General features: G+C 29.6%; 3 protein-coding genes across 4 annotated transcripts in view; 2 read left to right on the top strand and 1 right to left on the bottom strand.

Annotated features, from left to right (window-relative positions):
- The window catches only part of LOC108915728, a 9,992-nt gene extending 7,202 nt beyond the window's left edge, over positions 1-2,790 (top strand). Inside the window, exons 1-2 of one of the 2 annotated variants that reach the window (XR_001964736.1) lie at positions 1,760-1,849; positions 2,139-2,227. Coding sequence is in view for 1 of the 2 variants with exons in the window: in XM_018721849.1 (XP_018577365.1) it covers positions 2,139-2,285 (147 nt within the window). In the remaining variant the exon portion in view is untranslated. Of the gene's footprint in view, positions 1-1,759; positions 1,850-2,138 lie in introns of those variants that run through there. The other variant, XM_018721849.1, reaches the window with a different exon arrangement.
- Positions 2,791-3,756: 966 nt separating this feature from the next.
- On the top strand, positions 3,757-7,663 carry LOC108915726 (probable serine hydrolase). Its single transcript, XM_018721846.1, has 3 exons — positions 3,757-4,093; positions 4,147-4,221; positions 6,317-7,663. The coding sequence occupies exons 1-3, from the start codon at positions 4,063-4,065 to the stop codon at positions 7,153-7,155; spliced, it is 945 nt and encodes a 314-aa protein (XP_018577362.1). The 5' UTR covers positions 3,757-4,062; the 3' UTR covers positions 7,156-7,663.
- Positions 7,664-10,799: 3,136 nt separating this feature from the next.
- LOC108915727 (charged multivesicular body protein 6-A) lies at positions 10,800-14,371 on the bottom strand. Its single transcript, XM_018721848.1, has 5 exons — positions 14,177-14,371; positions 14,003-14,112; positions 13,470-13,710; positions 13,211-13,364; positions 10,800-10,934 (listed from the first exon to the last, which is right to left on the bottom strand). Exons 1-5 carry the CDS (start codon positions 14,240-14,242, stop codon positions 10,879-10,881), a joined length of 627 nt encoding a protein of 208 aa, XP_018577364.1. The 5' UTR covers positions 14,243-14,371; the 3' UTR covers positions 10,800-10,878.
- Between the last annotated feature and the right edge of the window lie 494 nt (positions 14,372-14,865).

Raw genomic sequence — 14,865 nt, 5'->3', positions numbered from 1 at the left:
TAGTGATGGGCATAATCGACCAATTTTGATAATCGAGTTATCGGTAATCGAGTACTTCTAATAATCGAGTGATCACTCGAGATACGAGATATTGGTCGTTTTCATCCCAGCGGCGCACAAATATGTTTGTATTAGTCATATATTACTTATAAGCGTAGCTAAAAAAAAAAAGCTCACGCACTTCAAAACCTAACCACTTTTTCGTTTTATTCTAAAAAAAGGTTACGCAATCAGTGACTATTTGCAGTATGCACTAACATTTTGGGGTGCAACCGTAGGGTAATAATCACTCGAGTGGTGGGAGTAAACATCTCGAGATATCTCGAGTGATCTCAATAATCGAGTACCACTCGATTTTTCACTCGAAATCTCCCATCACTAGACGAGAGTCCTAGTATCGCAGATCGCAGGCAATACACGAGGAGCTCAGTAAAAATGCAGTTCTTTCCATATATGTATCCTCGTAATAATGATGGTGAAAGACGACGTGGCACCTAACGTGGGGCTCGAATGTCAAACGCCAAGGAAAAATTATGAAAAACGACAATATATTATTTATTTAACTCTACCTGTAATGACTCATGCATTTTTGAAGTGCGATTAAACATATCAATTTGTAATTATGTGGTGTGGGAGATTAGAAGGTTTATTTGATCATTATATTACTAATGGGTGCAAAGGTTAATAGATATTATTAATGCTAAACCGTTAAAAGAGTACAGTTTTGCGCTTTAAGAAAACAAGGTGAAATAATTTTTGGAATGTGGAGAATAAACGGTATCAAACCCTATTGATGAACGAGCGAAGTAGATAAACATTGGGGAGTAATGCTAAACTCTTAAACTATGTAAATAACTAGTACATGCCTATGAAAATCCTTTTTGCCTCGTTTTCATGGAGCGTAACAGTCCCCGACGATTATTTTAGCCCTGGAATTTTTGGAACGAAGGTTAACTAATGCTGGGATTCTGAGATTACTTTGGAAAAATTGTAATGTTTAATTCTAGTGGTTTATTTTGATTTATTAAATTTAAAAGTAAAATGAAACAAAACATAACGCATAAACATATACAGGGTGTCTGGCAAGTATATTGCATACTCTAGGGAGTGTATAGGGGAGGTCAAAATAATCCTAGTTTGTCATAAAAAAAAATTCCTAAAGTACCCTGTATAACACAAACTACTCGTATGTTTTTAAAAAAATAGAAACAACTTAGATATATAATTTAGCTATAAATATACACACAAAATATACAATTACAAAATTTAATATACAAATTAATATACAAAACATAAACAAAAATGATATCTTTAAAAACAAGAAAAAATGTAAATGTGTAATTTTACTTGTTTAATTATTATTTATTTTTAACAAAATGAAACAAAATACAACAAAACATCTATACACAAAATATATCTTTAAGAAATTAAAAAATAATCTGACCTTTTCCCGAGATTAGGACTTTTAGTTCTGATATTTTCAAGATTGAGTTTTTAATCCGGAGATTTGGAAACTTCCTGTACCTCTAATACAGAATGAGTCAAATGTAACTCTGAATAAAAAATTTAGAGGATTATTCTACTCATACAAATAATGGTATAAATTTCGCATTTTTTGAAAAAAAAAAAACAATATCGGCAGACTTACATAAGTTATTTTTTCAATTTTTTGCCATATCAAACGATTTTTAAAATTTGGTACATTTATTGCTGATAATGGAGAACATCTATGAAAAAAGTCGTTAACGATTAATATTAACAACTTAGAAGAAAGTAAGTTGTAAGTGATTTTTAAGGTCATAATTTGAAAAATCGCTAAGAGTTTGGATTAATTTTTCTCACACTAAGGGTAAGTTAAACATCTTAAGGCTTTAGAATTTTAATGAAGTTTTTTTCGTGTAATACAAAAATGAGAACAGAAAAAAGTTATGGCAAAACATTTATTAAAGATTATTTTGTAACTCCCTCAATATTGAGTTTTCGAGAAACTATCGTAGGAACTTAACATTATTATTATGGACAGAATCGCCTTTAATTTTTGCACTCGTAGTTACAAGTTACCCTACACTCTATATATAAATAGAGATAACTAATGCTATACCGTGATATAATAAAAAAACATTTTTTTTTGTTTGTAGAACTTAGAAACAGTGAAAGGAAATCTCCGTTCAAAAGCAATTTATAGTCCTTCAGAAATACAGTGGAAGAAAATACAGGAGAACTATAGAGCTGAACCTTCACTACCTATAAACAGATGGAGATGTCACTTACCAGTTGTAGTATAAATATATTTATTTGAAGATTGTATCTTAATTTAAAGTTTTTGTCATTTTTGTCGAAAACATTGCCTTTTACGAAAAAAATATAAAGAGACCAAAAAGGTTCTAAATTCAATAGCTTTCTAGCGGACTAAAATTTTTTAATAAATTTGGATATGCGATCAAATTTTTTTGGCTCCGAAGACAACGGGACCCACGAAAAAATGTCTTAAGGGAGTTCCACGCCAAAAAGCGTAGTGCTATCCGATTCCACGTGCAACGAAACCCCTGTGTATCAAATTTGGTGATTCTTAGATATAAAAAAGGGCAATTTCAGGAGGGGCCACTTGGAAAAAAATAAAAAATACGGGTCTCTTAAATTTGTCTTAAGAATCTATGTCCAAATTTTGTTGCATTCATTTCGGGACACCCGCTATAAGGTTGAACGAAATAGGTATGAAAAATTAATTTCCTAAATTGATAATGAAACTGAGCGTAAAAATTGCTATTGAATATATTGTTAATTGTTGATAAGCAGCCAAAAAAATTTTAGACTTAATAATATGATTTAAAATATATAAAATAATATATGGGGATACGAGAATTTTATTTTCATGTCAATCATTTTACGCATGATAATTTGAAAACTGTATGCTGTTTTGTTCGGTAGTTAAATATACCTAACTTTTAAAATTTTCTTAAAATTTAGTATAGAGGAGTAAGCTCCCTACTCCTTTGGCTGTATCCATCCGTAAATGGTTTCCCTCTTAAAGCCTGTATGAATCACCCTGTAGTTATGATGCAAAATATAATCATCATGGGAACGCGATATATAATAACTTTGTTATGTTTGATCTAATCATAATTGTATTTTATATCACGTAATAATGATAATGCATAATATACATATTCTATAATCCTTTTAAGAAATGTTCAGCGACGGCTTGCGAAAATTATACCTAGTCATATTTTTATAATAAAGTGTAGGACCGTCTGGACCGATATTGTTTTTTAGTCGATGATTTCTGGGCAGAACTTTCGTAACGACAAATTTCGACTGAAATTTCAAATGTGATATGATTTGCAAAATATATATATTTTTTTCATAATCAACTGAGATAGGTACATTGTATACAAAAATATTTTACATTTTAATTTTTTATTCTGCAAATTTCATTAACATTTTTTATCATTAAAGTTCCCTATGTGGCGTAGAAATGAGATCATCCCCTAAAACACGGTATGAAATCCATGCTTCATTATCAAAATACATGTGACCATTTTAATTTTCGCGAGCCGTCACTGAAAATGTACCCACTTCTATCTGCCTCATGATTCGTTGAAAATAATTGCGCCACCTTTTCGTATAAAGATATTGGTTTTGTTGTCTGTGGTTTTGTTAAAGGTTCAAAGATCATTTTCATTTTTATATTTATTGTGTCTGCACTGTCTGCTATAACCTCAGACTACTTTATTACTTTGAGGATAGGCTAGGCTGACTAGGCTCTTAGTTGTCAGTTGTCAATTCTATCGCATAATTCGCATCAACATCAAACTGTCAATGTCAAATCATGGCAACAAAATAAATTGTATTTACATAATGAATGAACAGTTTTGTGAATAGCAAAACCAGCAAAACTATTAATCGGATTACAATCAAGTATTATCAGTAGTAATTATTGTTTACCGAGACTATGCGTGAATAACCCAGGGACATTTAATAGTTTAGTGAATTTTGTGATATTGATTTGTATGTTCAGTATAAAATAAAACGAATAGAAAGTAAATTTGGTTGTATTAAAATATGACCGGACAAACTGTGAACGGTTATGCCGGTAAGTAACAAAGTAATATCTTTTATTAAGAATACTGTTTAGTAAATTTTTAGAAAGTGCAAAAGATTCAGAAGGGTCTGATGATTTCCAAGAGGTTCAAATTCCTGTACCTTGGGGTCATATTACAGGTAAAGTTTATTTACTTTAAACATTACAGTAAAACTAACCTTCATTCAATTAGGATTATCGTTATCAAAAATCAATTAACCTTCAAGCAATATGCAGCAATGGACGCTCATTATTTTTAATTGTTGCTTAATAGCGGTTTTACACAATCAAAAAATCCATTAAGGACTTGGTCAATTTATGTCAGTTTCATACTTCTCATAATTGAGGTTATATTTACTAAAGTATTTGTTTTATTTGAATGAGGTTGAGAATGATGAACATAAAAATTTGAATCAGCTCTACTTATTCCTACAATTTCTTCATGAATATACTGTCATCAATAAATTAACGACAGATTTGTGTTACGCAATTACACATAATTAATTCAAGGTTGCACCATGTAGATATCAATTTCTTTGACTGTAAAGCTGATGTAAGTGTGATATTTTTTAAATTTTTTACACTACAATACACTAATGAAAACATGAATATTGGATTAAAATATGAAAGAAAGTTATCATATTTTTATTTACATCGGGATTTGCATTTTTTACAATTGCAGTAATTTTTGTGAATCAATGCATGGCTTTAACATCCATGCAACATGCAACATTAATTTGCACTAAGTATAAAATTTCGTAGCATATTAGAGAAGTCACTGGAATTAATTGTTTAAACAAGAGGACCTTCTGATTCATACAAAATTGTACACTACAGTTGAAAAACCTGAAATTTTTAAATTGCAATATGCTGCAATTCTATTTTATGAATTCTTAATTGCTAAAAATCATAATTTTTTTTTATGAAATTTGCAATTATTAATATGTACCTATCTACCTACTTATTTTTTCATTATATAAATATTTTTCCTGAATAGAATGATGAGTAAAACCAAAATAAAAAAATGTTAATCACTTCTCTTCATTCTGATGATAAAAACAATTAAATTAAAATAATACTAGATTTAATAATTATAAAATAGGTGCATTTTTTAATGGCCGTCTTTTCACAGAATATAATTCAGCAATTGAAATGCTGGTGACCTTTAAAAACTAAATTTTAATAATTAAAAAAAAAAACAACAAAACATTTCATTCTGTTGTTTAGGTAATTTAGTTTAACTTATACCATACACGTGAATATTTTATTTCGTAAGCACTGCGATGATTTTGCCTGTGTATTACAAACCTTTTAATTTTAATATTGGATTTATTGAAACAGCACAAGGTGAATATAAAGCAGAAGAATGATTAAGCAATATTTTTAATGCAATTAAAGCCTTTGTTGTATACAGGATATGCCACTTAACATTCCCACTGCCGTTTCCTTAGGAACCAATATGTGCCTACCTATTTGAGATACTACTGGTCATAGGCAGTAGTAAAGGGTTCAACTCGATAAAATTATCATTTTCATATTTGTAAATACTTTTTTTTTGCAAAGAAATCCGGGCAATAAAAAAAATGACTGGATTGTACTTAACATAATTATGGTAATTCAGTTTTGGACGTTTTTTTTCTATTCATTGACTGAAAAATCAACCTTTTGTCAGATATTTGTAATTTTAATTAATTTCTTAACAAGAATAATGTTTTACAAATAGTTTGTTACAAGTTTTTGATAGAATTTCTTTTTAAACATTTTTGCACAGTTAATCACCTTTAAAGGCCAAAAATAAACTGGCCAATAACCAAATTGCCATGGTTCAATCATAAGTGAATTAAATTCTATTTTTAAGCAAGACGATCCATAAACCACTGTCTTTTTAAAAATAATACAGTTTGTAAACTAATATAATAAAAGTTACTCTAGAATGTCGAGAAAAGCCATTAGTTTATTTTTTTTAATATTCCCCAAGGACCTAATATACTATTTAATATAAATATAACTGCAGTATATATAAAAAGAAATTCAAAATCATCGAAGGTAACAAACATTTTATAAAGAGAAAGAGATTTGAAGGAAAGAACAGTGGTACACTATGCATTTTATTTATACAAGGAAAAGAAACTTTCATTAAAACATTTACTTCGTTACTACAAATTTTAATAACTTTAATCAATGAATTGATTAGAAATAAATTATTTTTAATGACAGGATTGTTAATTATTTTAGGAAAATGGTGGGGTTCAAGAGATGTGCAACCAATTCTAGCAATTCATGGTTGGCAAGATAACAGCGGTACATTTGATAAACTAGCTCCAATTCTTAGAGAGAAAGGACTGTCTCTATATTGTATAGATTTACCGGGACACGGATTTTCTTCGCATTTACCGCCAGGGCAGAGTTATTACGTTTTTTGGGATGGTGTTCATATCCTACGAAGGATTGTGAATCACTTTGGTTGGAATGACATTAACATAATCGGACATTCGTTAGGAGGAGCGATAGCATTTTTATATGCTGCAGTTTATCCAGACTGTGTAAAAAAGTATGTTAGTATCGATATAGCAAGTCCCAGTATAAGAAACATAAAAAAAATGTGTGACATCTTAGGACCCAGTGTTGACAAATTTTTGTCTTATGAAACTAAACCTGTGGAGCACATGCCGTGTTATGAATATGGCGAAATGCTTGATTTAGTTTGTGATGCCTACAAGGGTTCTGTTACTAGAGAAGGCTGTGAAGTTCTGCTTAAACGTGGAATGAAACCAGCCACACATAAAAAGGGATACCTATTTACTCGAGATCCGAGACTTAAAACTGCTGCGTTAGGGTTTATGACAATCGACCAGGTAATGGAGTTGGCGTCTAGAATTACATGTGAAGTTTTGAATATTAGAGCATCCTCTGGATTAAAACACGATAATCCACACCACTATGACATGGTTTTAGATACCATCGAGAAACAAGCGAAAAAAATGGAAAGGCACGTAATTGATGGAACTCACCATTTACATTTAAACGATGCTGAAAGTATCGCTCCTTACGTTTACAGCTTCCTTGCATCATAATATTTATTTGCTTTTTAGGTAATTAGATACAATTAGAAAAAAAGTGTTACTTGATAACAGGGCTAGGAAATTAGTTAAATTGTGATAATCGTTATTTATTGTTTAATTAATTTATTATGTCATTATTTATTTATTGACAATATATAATTCACTAAGAAATGTTTGATTAGGTTTACTGTATTCCAAAGATTGTTTTGAAAAACAAAACTTAGTTAATAACATTTTCCAGTAGGTGTCACAGATTGTACAGGAAAAAATTCTACAGCACAATAATAAAAAAGATAAATAAAAAGGTTGTTCATATCAAGAGAATAGAGATATTATTAGTAATGAAAAAGTTCAAAAGTGAAATTTATTGTTTATTTTGCTTATCTTATCTAAGGTAGGTACATTGCTCAGACTTTATGAATTATATTTGACAATACCGTTTTTCACGAGTCATTTATATTTTATATATTATTTAATTTTATAATATATATTTTTAAATTGTAATTACTTATAAACGAAAATTAAAATAACACTTTGTAATTCATGTTGCATTGATGAAATTATTAAAAAAAAAACTTCAGAATATTTTTTTATTACTTTTACAATAAATTGAATAAATACAGGATGCTTAAAAAACGTGCCATAGGCCATAGCTCCTGAATGTTCCACATCTAAAAATCGAATGAATTGTAAAAAATTTTGAAAATATCAATTATTAAAACAAGTAGACAGATTGGCAATGAAATCATTTTATTAACTGACTTTTTGATGGTGCTGCTATGTAAACATGTAATTGCATAATAAATGTATCTTGATATTTTTTTTTTTCTTTACTGGGTATTTTCTCACCTAAGACAAATATTTAAATGTGAAACATAAATTGTGCCAAAAGAATCAGTCAAGTATTATTTATATGAAAATAGTTTTACCTAACTAAAAATCTCACTGAAATAAAACATACAAATACAAAATACACAGCACTGTATATTTCACTCTTCAGTAAGTTGTTGACATGTTTTCATTTTCTGAAAAATTAGTGACGGCTGATTTTCGTTTTAAATTATTTCTGACAGTTTTTTAATAACAGTTTTTTTAAATAATTTAAAATCAAAAGTCATCAGTTCTGGGGACAAATTCAGATTGATTTTTGATACTTCAACATCTTATTGTATATGATATGTATTTACTTGACCGATCCTTTTAGTGGAAGGATTTATTTCATATAGAAATATAAATATTCAATATAGAGAAAATATAAATTATTCCACAAATAATTATCTTCAGGCAATATCTTGATACTTTTTCGATTTTACTTTCATTACACTTTTTCTTAATGGATTGTCTAGTTTGAGAATTATACAGGCTGTCTCCTAAAAAACGCCGCAAGCCATAACCGTTATTTATAGTCTGATTTTAAAAAACAAAAAATTAAATGAAATGGCCCTAAATACACTATAAAACAAGCCTATTAGAGCTCATTTACAATTTTTTTTTTTTTGAAAAGCGATAAGTATTTTTTTTTTTCAAATGGGAATATAGTTTTTTTGTTATTTATTATTGTGCAGATTTATTTTCTGAATCCAACGATGTATATGAACTTTACTTTTGTAAAGCATTTATTACGACAAAATATTAGTCGATACCGCATTCGGCACCCGCTCACTGATTTATATTTTAGCTAATCGTCTGTGCCATGGAAAACAAAAAATAATACAGCAAAGCAAATAAAACTCAAAAGAGAATTTTGTAGTTAACAGAAAAGAAACAATAAAATGAATATCAATTAAAAGAAAAATAATTTACCTAAGTTTTTCTAGAATCTTTATAAATGTATTCTTAGAGGTAAAGTGCCTTTAAAGGTATCATCAACATTAAATTCACATTGTAACATGTTTTCTTGAACATGCAGGATAATATTTTATTTTTTAAAAAATGTCATGGCCGACTAAATATTTGGAAAAATCCGTATTCAGCCAATTCAGGTGCGTGTACCTCTATTGCTATTTATTTTACAAAAAAATTTTAAATTACAAAGTTTCAGTTTTTTTGCAGTGTTAATAAGACAGCGTGATCAAATTGTTTGTGTACATTTTCGTTTTCAAGTTATAACATAAACTACAAATTTTTTAAATGTAATCAATAGTTATCTATAAGCTAGAAAAAATGTTTTTTTGTATGCTTTCCAAGGATATAATATTTGGTACTGTTACTTTGAAAAATGGGAGAAGTGCAGCGGTTTGTAACTTTTCAGTTGCTCGTTAACGTAGATGGCTGTGAAAATTATACGCAATCCAACGGATAAAATCAGAACAATTGAAGTTGACATCGCGTGAGCACCTCTGTATGTGTCAGGGCACCGGAGCAGTGTGCGACTCGCATATTTTAAATAAAACAATAATAATAAGACGACTGGATTTATTTTCGTAAAGAATTTAAATTATAATGATGGAAATCGCTTGTGGTAAGTAAATGAAATACTTAACAGACACAAAAAATATCAGAATTTTATGAACAAACCATTATTTACTTTAAAGATATTAAAGAAATTGTTGAAAAAGCCCACCGTCGTTATTAATGCAAGAGACATCTTTTTGAAACAGAATTTGAGGTTTTTCTCACAGAACGCGTATCGATATTATCAAAAGCTTCTTGAACGAATGTAACACTCAAAAATATCACGGTTTTCCTCGTCTGAAAAATTCATTGTATTTGGCAATCGAAACGACTTTTAATAAAGAAAAGTAACTCATATAATGCTACAGTAACTAAAGGCGTTGTCAGTAAACATTTCGATTGTTCTTCATTTAAGTTTTTTTGTATCTCTACAATAAACATTGAAAAAACTCGCCCTGTATGACTCAGCAATGCAAAAACCCTCTTGAAAACCTGTTCTCAAGAATCTCAATTGACACGGACTCACTATAAATTAATTTACATGAAACAGACTTATTTATACTAGAATTTTCTCATGTCAAAACAATTTACATGAGAGTCACGAGTTATTATTACTATATTACTCAAATTTTAATACTCAATAAATGCTCGAGTGTTGTAAGATTAGAACTTGACAGTATTTAGCACCCTACAATTTTTGACAAATGTAATTGATCAAAGTTTTGCCAAAAAAGAGAAGCTACTATATACTTTCCACTTTACACATAACAGTTATTTCAAGATAAAAAAAATAAATCAATTTTTAAACTGTGTAAAGGCTACTATTAGTTGAGTATGTTTCATATTTGAAAGATTACTTTACCAAATATGTATTTGGTATTTGTCATTTACTAAATGTTTCAAGATACAAGCTATTCTTTGATGTTTGAAAAATTTGGTATAAAAAAGCTGTTTATATAGTATATATTTTATTTTTTCAGTAGGATAGTGGGACCTCCAAATTTTTTTGTCTTGGAGCCTGTTGACTTGTAGCTACACCACTAGTTGAATAGTTTCTTTATCCATTCCTTTAAATTTTCCAAATCTGAACTGTAGAAAGAACGGTATAAAAAAAATCATCAATATTCTTTTGCAAGAAAAACTATTTTGAATTGAAACCTGTGAATACTAAATAATTTTGTTTACCTTATGCTAATTAATTTTTATTTTCACTGAAACACGATTATTAAAATTATGGAAAACATTTATTACATCTTAAATAATTTTAGGCAACAGTACTTGTATTTTAAATTATATTAATAATACATTTTAATCCTCATTGTATGCATATTTTTTTAAAGATTATGCTTCAAGTGCCACAGGTTCCTTTTCTTTGGGTTTCTTCTCCTTAGTTTTATCTAAAAAGGAACATTAAATAATGTTAATGTTGTTAAATAAATTCCAATTTAAAAACAAACAATACATTCCATAATAATTATTCATATACGTTAAAAAAAAAATCTTTTAAAATATCTTTAAACTGGTTGTCAAAAAGGCCACAAATTATATATCCATTATATTTGATCTAAGTTTAAAAAACAAAAGATTATCCTCAATGGCTCCAAAACTGTTACAAAGTGACACAATTTTTTTTAAATGCAAAGAGGTATATTTTTATATTTTTTTTATTCAATTTTTTTTGTCGATTTCGTAATATACTTAAAGTATAAGCTTAATGGAGGAAACATATGTGCTGTCATGTATATAGAGATCGGCGAAACATGACGCAGATCTCAGGTCTTTACGTGGCCAGGTGCCGACGAATGTCCAGTCATGAAATGACATCAATAGCAGTGCACCCACACTCGCACAATTCATACAGTGCAGGTATCTGGTGTATTCGTATCATTCGCTACTTTTTCAAACGATAAATAAGTAGTGAAAACAAATTTCTATTTAAATAAATACAAACAAATACATTCAACAAAAAACAATGATTTAATAAAAATTAATTCCAAAATTTTCTTTTTATTTCCTTACATTCTAATCGTTAATAAATAATTAACAAAAATATAGATTCTATAATTGTATAAAAATAAAACATAATTCCGTTAAACAATCTATTTCATATATCTACTAAATAAATACTATTAAGTGAGCTACGCATAACTTGCACCAGGCTGGTACACGGTTCGCAGTGGACTAAGAAAACAAGGGATATTTTTGACACAATTCAACCAGCTCTGCATGTATGTGATAATATATTTCTATCTTAAATAATATTTACCTTGATTTTTGCTTTTATGGCACATTTTACAATCTTGTAGAAACGCTCAAATTAATATCGAGTCTTTTGCCATACTTTTTTCACACATTTTTCACAAAAATCAAGATGTTATACAACGTTAGAATCAGAAAAAGATTCCCTACCAAAAAAAGTTAAAAAGTATATATTGCTCTAATTGAAAAAAAAAATTGTAATTATAGTCTTTAGGATATCAATTGAAGAACCAAGAGGATGACAGGTTCGGTCGCTGACACAGCAACTCGGCATTGAAATATTTGAAAAACTTGTTCCTATATTTATTTAGCCATACCCATATACAGGTCAAAGAATGGGAGCGCGGGCAAACGAAATCCAAATACAGTTGCATTGGGCCACTGGGCAATAAATCTCAGCCGTTGACAAGTGGTTGGCAAATTGCCCAGCAGTGCAGTGCAACAATACGGAATTTTAATTTATTATAGGCACCTTCCATTGATATTACAATTGTGAAAGGGAGAAATAATATTATTACAACATGGCATTTTGGAAACCTTTTGAAAAGGAACAAAACGAAATTTACTATCAATATAATAAAATTGTTTGAGGATATAAATATATTAAAATATGTTGTTGGCCAATGAACATATAATAGAAATTGTCTGCACATTATATACAAATTATTATAATTTTTTACCTTTATCAGAAAACTTTTTTAGGGACGCCTATAAAACTCATTAAATTTTATTGCCAGGTGTTTTTTTTACATGTTCAACTGACATCGGAAAGACTATATCATCTAATATTTTTGGAGACATTAATGCAAATCTTTTATTTTTTTATTTAACTGGACGGAAAATGGTCTACTTAATTATAGCTTGCGGCTTTGGACAAAATAACTAATTTTCCCTCTGTAAGACAACCAGTAAATGGTGCACTCAAAAAAAGGTTATGGGCTAGGGGGAATTCAAATAAACCATACAAAATTTGCCAGGGGCAACGATAAATACCATAAACAAGTAAAAAAATAAAAGCTCCAAAGCGAGCAATAGTAATTGTCTTAAGCCGTACAACTAATCAAAAACGGAACCTAATAAAAAGTTATAAAATTTTCTAATTTAATAGCCTTTTTGTACATAGGCTGTGGAAGCCAAAAGCTGTAAACGCCAAGGAGGGTAGTGCCACTATCACTAGAGTATGAAAAGTTGATTAAGAAATCACCAAGTCATGTTAATAATAATAGGATCATTTGATAAGGTGAATAAATTATATATAAAATAAAGGCAATAATGGCCAATGGTAAGCTAAAATATGTGTATCGGAATCATAAAATGGATTGTGTATTTATTTTATAGTTAATTTTGGTTAGGTTACCGGTAAGGGGGTTAAAACCTATCTCTCCTCAGTCATTAATACATATTATAACCGTACCTTTAACAGGTGATTGTTCAGTGAACTCTTTATCAACCACGGGTTCTCCAGACGGTACTTCAGGCAACTGTTCGTTTATAATATCTGCTAATTCTTGTTCCACTGCTTCTTCATCTTCTTCTGTTAATCTACCACTTAGAAGCGCGTTAATTTCCTGTAAAACATATTTATAGGTAAGTCCCTACTACATTTTACAATTTATAATGAAACAAAAAAAAAGTAAATAAATAAAAGGTGTGCTCATTATAAATGAACTTACATTCTGCTTATCAATGCTCTCCCTGGTATCTTCAAGAATATTTTCAATATCCTCTATATTCAAAGCTTCATTAACCTTTTTAAGAGCCTCATTACCTTTCTTTAATCCATCAACAACCTGTAATTCTACCTGAGCAAATTCTATATCATGAGTTAATTTTTCCAAGTTGTCTAACTGTACATCAGTTTTAGTTAGTAGTTGTTCTTGGAAACGTTTCTTCTTCAGCATTAATTTTGCTCGCCTACAAAGTATGAAATAGGTATTTAGTCTTTCTATACAGATTAATGGATTGAATTTGCTGGTTTGTATTTGCTGTGATCCAACTATTATGTTCTCTTGTTAAAAAATGTACATTAATAATTTTTTAAATATTAAATCAATAACTATAAGATCAAAATTAAGCCATGTTTATTACAAACCATATAACTATAGTAACTGTGAAAAAGTAAGTTATTGCAATATGTTTATTAAAATTTAGTTTTATCTTTGATGTCTTGAGTCATATGCAAAAATAATAAAATTAAAATACTTACTCTTTTTGGCCTTTATTTAATAATTTTTTGGCTAATTCTTTATCACTATTTAAAGTTAATTCTATTCTTTTCTGATATTGTTTTAACTTATCCCTTTGTTGTTTTAATTGCTGTAAAATAAATATAATACATATATAACCTTAAACTATAGTAAATTAGTATTTAAATTCATACCAGTACTGCTTTATCATGTTCTGTTACTCGAGATACTTGTTTCTTTTTGCCAAATATTATCCCCATTATTGTAAGAAATAAGAATATTCATCAAATGTAAATATTAATATATCCTGAAGAACAAAAACATTTTACATTTTATCTCTTCTATCTGTTACTCCGTCACTACTGTCACCATATGAGTATTGAGTATATTTATTTAGTCATATGACTGTCAGGAGTCTAGTCCTCTAGTCTACCGTGTTTTGTTATGACTTATGACAGCGTTTGTGTGAGTGGTCAGGGGCATAGAAAAAAAAAGTCATATGCGGGAGGGATGTGCATCTCTTTTCGTTACATTATTGTTTATGAGAATTTTACCAATACATAGAGTTCTATATTTTCTGTTGCTAACTTAGGGCATAACTGGAGGCAGCGAGGCAGCGTCTCAGTAGCCGAGAGTGCCGAGACGCCGAGAATATAGCGCACAGATTACTAACAAGAAAGTATAGCGGAGGTTTAGAGTGAGAGGTATGTGCTAACTCTCTCTCTAGCAGCACGCGATTGCATGTTGCTAGCAAGGACCCGGACCTTAATGTAATAACGGTACCGGTCCCCCCGGACCCGACAATATACATAACACGACACTTAAACGACTACCACACAAGGGCCTCATGGCCCTACTAAACATAACAAACGCGACACTCAGA

Source organism: Anoplophora glabripennis, unplaced genomic scaffold (assembly GCF_000390285.2).
Source record: "Anoplophora glabripennis isolate ALB-LARVAE unplaced genomic scaffold, Agla_2.0 scaffold1659, whole genome shotgun sequence".
NCBI classification, from domain to species: Eukaryota; Metazoa; Arthropoda; class Insecta; order Coleoptera; family Cerambycidae; genus Anoplophora; species Anoplophora glabripennis.
Note: the sequence above shows the minus strand (reverse complement) of the source record. Positions and strands in the feature narration are given on the sequence as shown.

Excerpts from the sequence above, each read along its gene's own strand:
- LOC108915726 (XM_018721846.1), top strand. The coding sequence starts at position 4,063 with ATGACCGGACAAACTGTGAACGGTTATGCCG. Across the intron at positions 4,094-4,146 it reads AACTGTGAACGGTTATGCCG|AAAGTGCAAAAGATTCAGAA; the intron begins GTAAGTAACAAA and ends GTAAATTTTTAG. Across the intron at positions 4,222-6,316 it reads ACCTTGGGGTCATATTACAG|GAAAATGGTGGGGTTCAAGA; the intron begins GTAAAGTTTATT and ends TAATTATTTTAG.
- LOC108915727 (XM_018721848.1), bottom strand. The coding sequence starts at position 14,242 with ATGGGGATAATATTTGGCAAAAAGAAACAAGTATCTCGAGTAACAGAA. Across the intron at positions 14,113-14,176 it reads AACATGATAAAGCAGTACTG|CAATTAAAACAACAAAGGGA; the intron begins GTATGAATTTAA and ends TTTATTTTACAG. Across the intron at positions 13,711-14,002 it reads TTAAATAAAGGCCAAAAAGA|GCGAGCAAAATTAATGCTGA; the intron begins GTAAGTATTTTA and ends CATACTTTGTAG.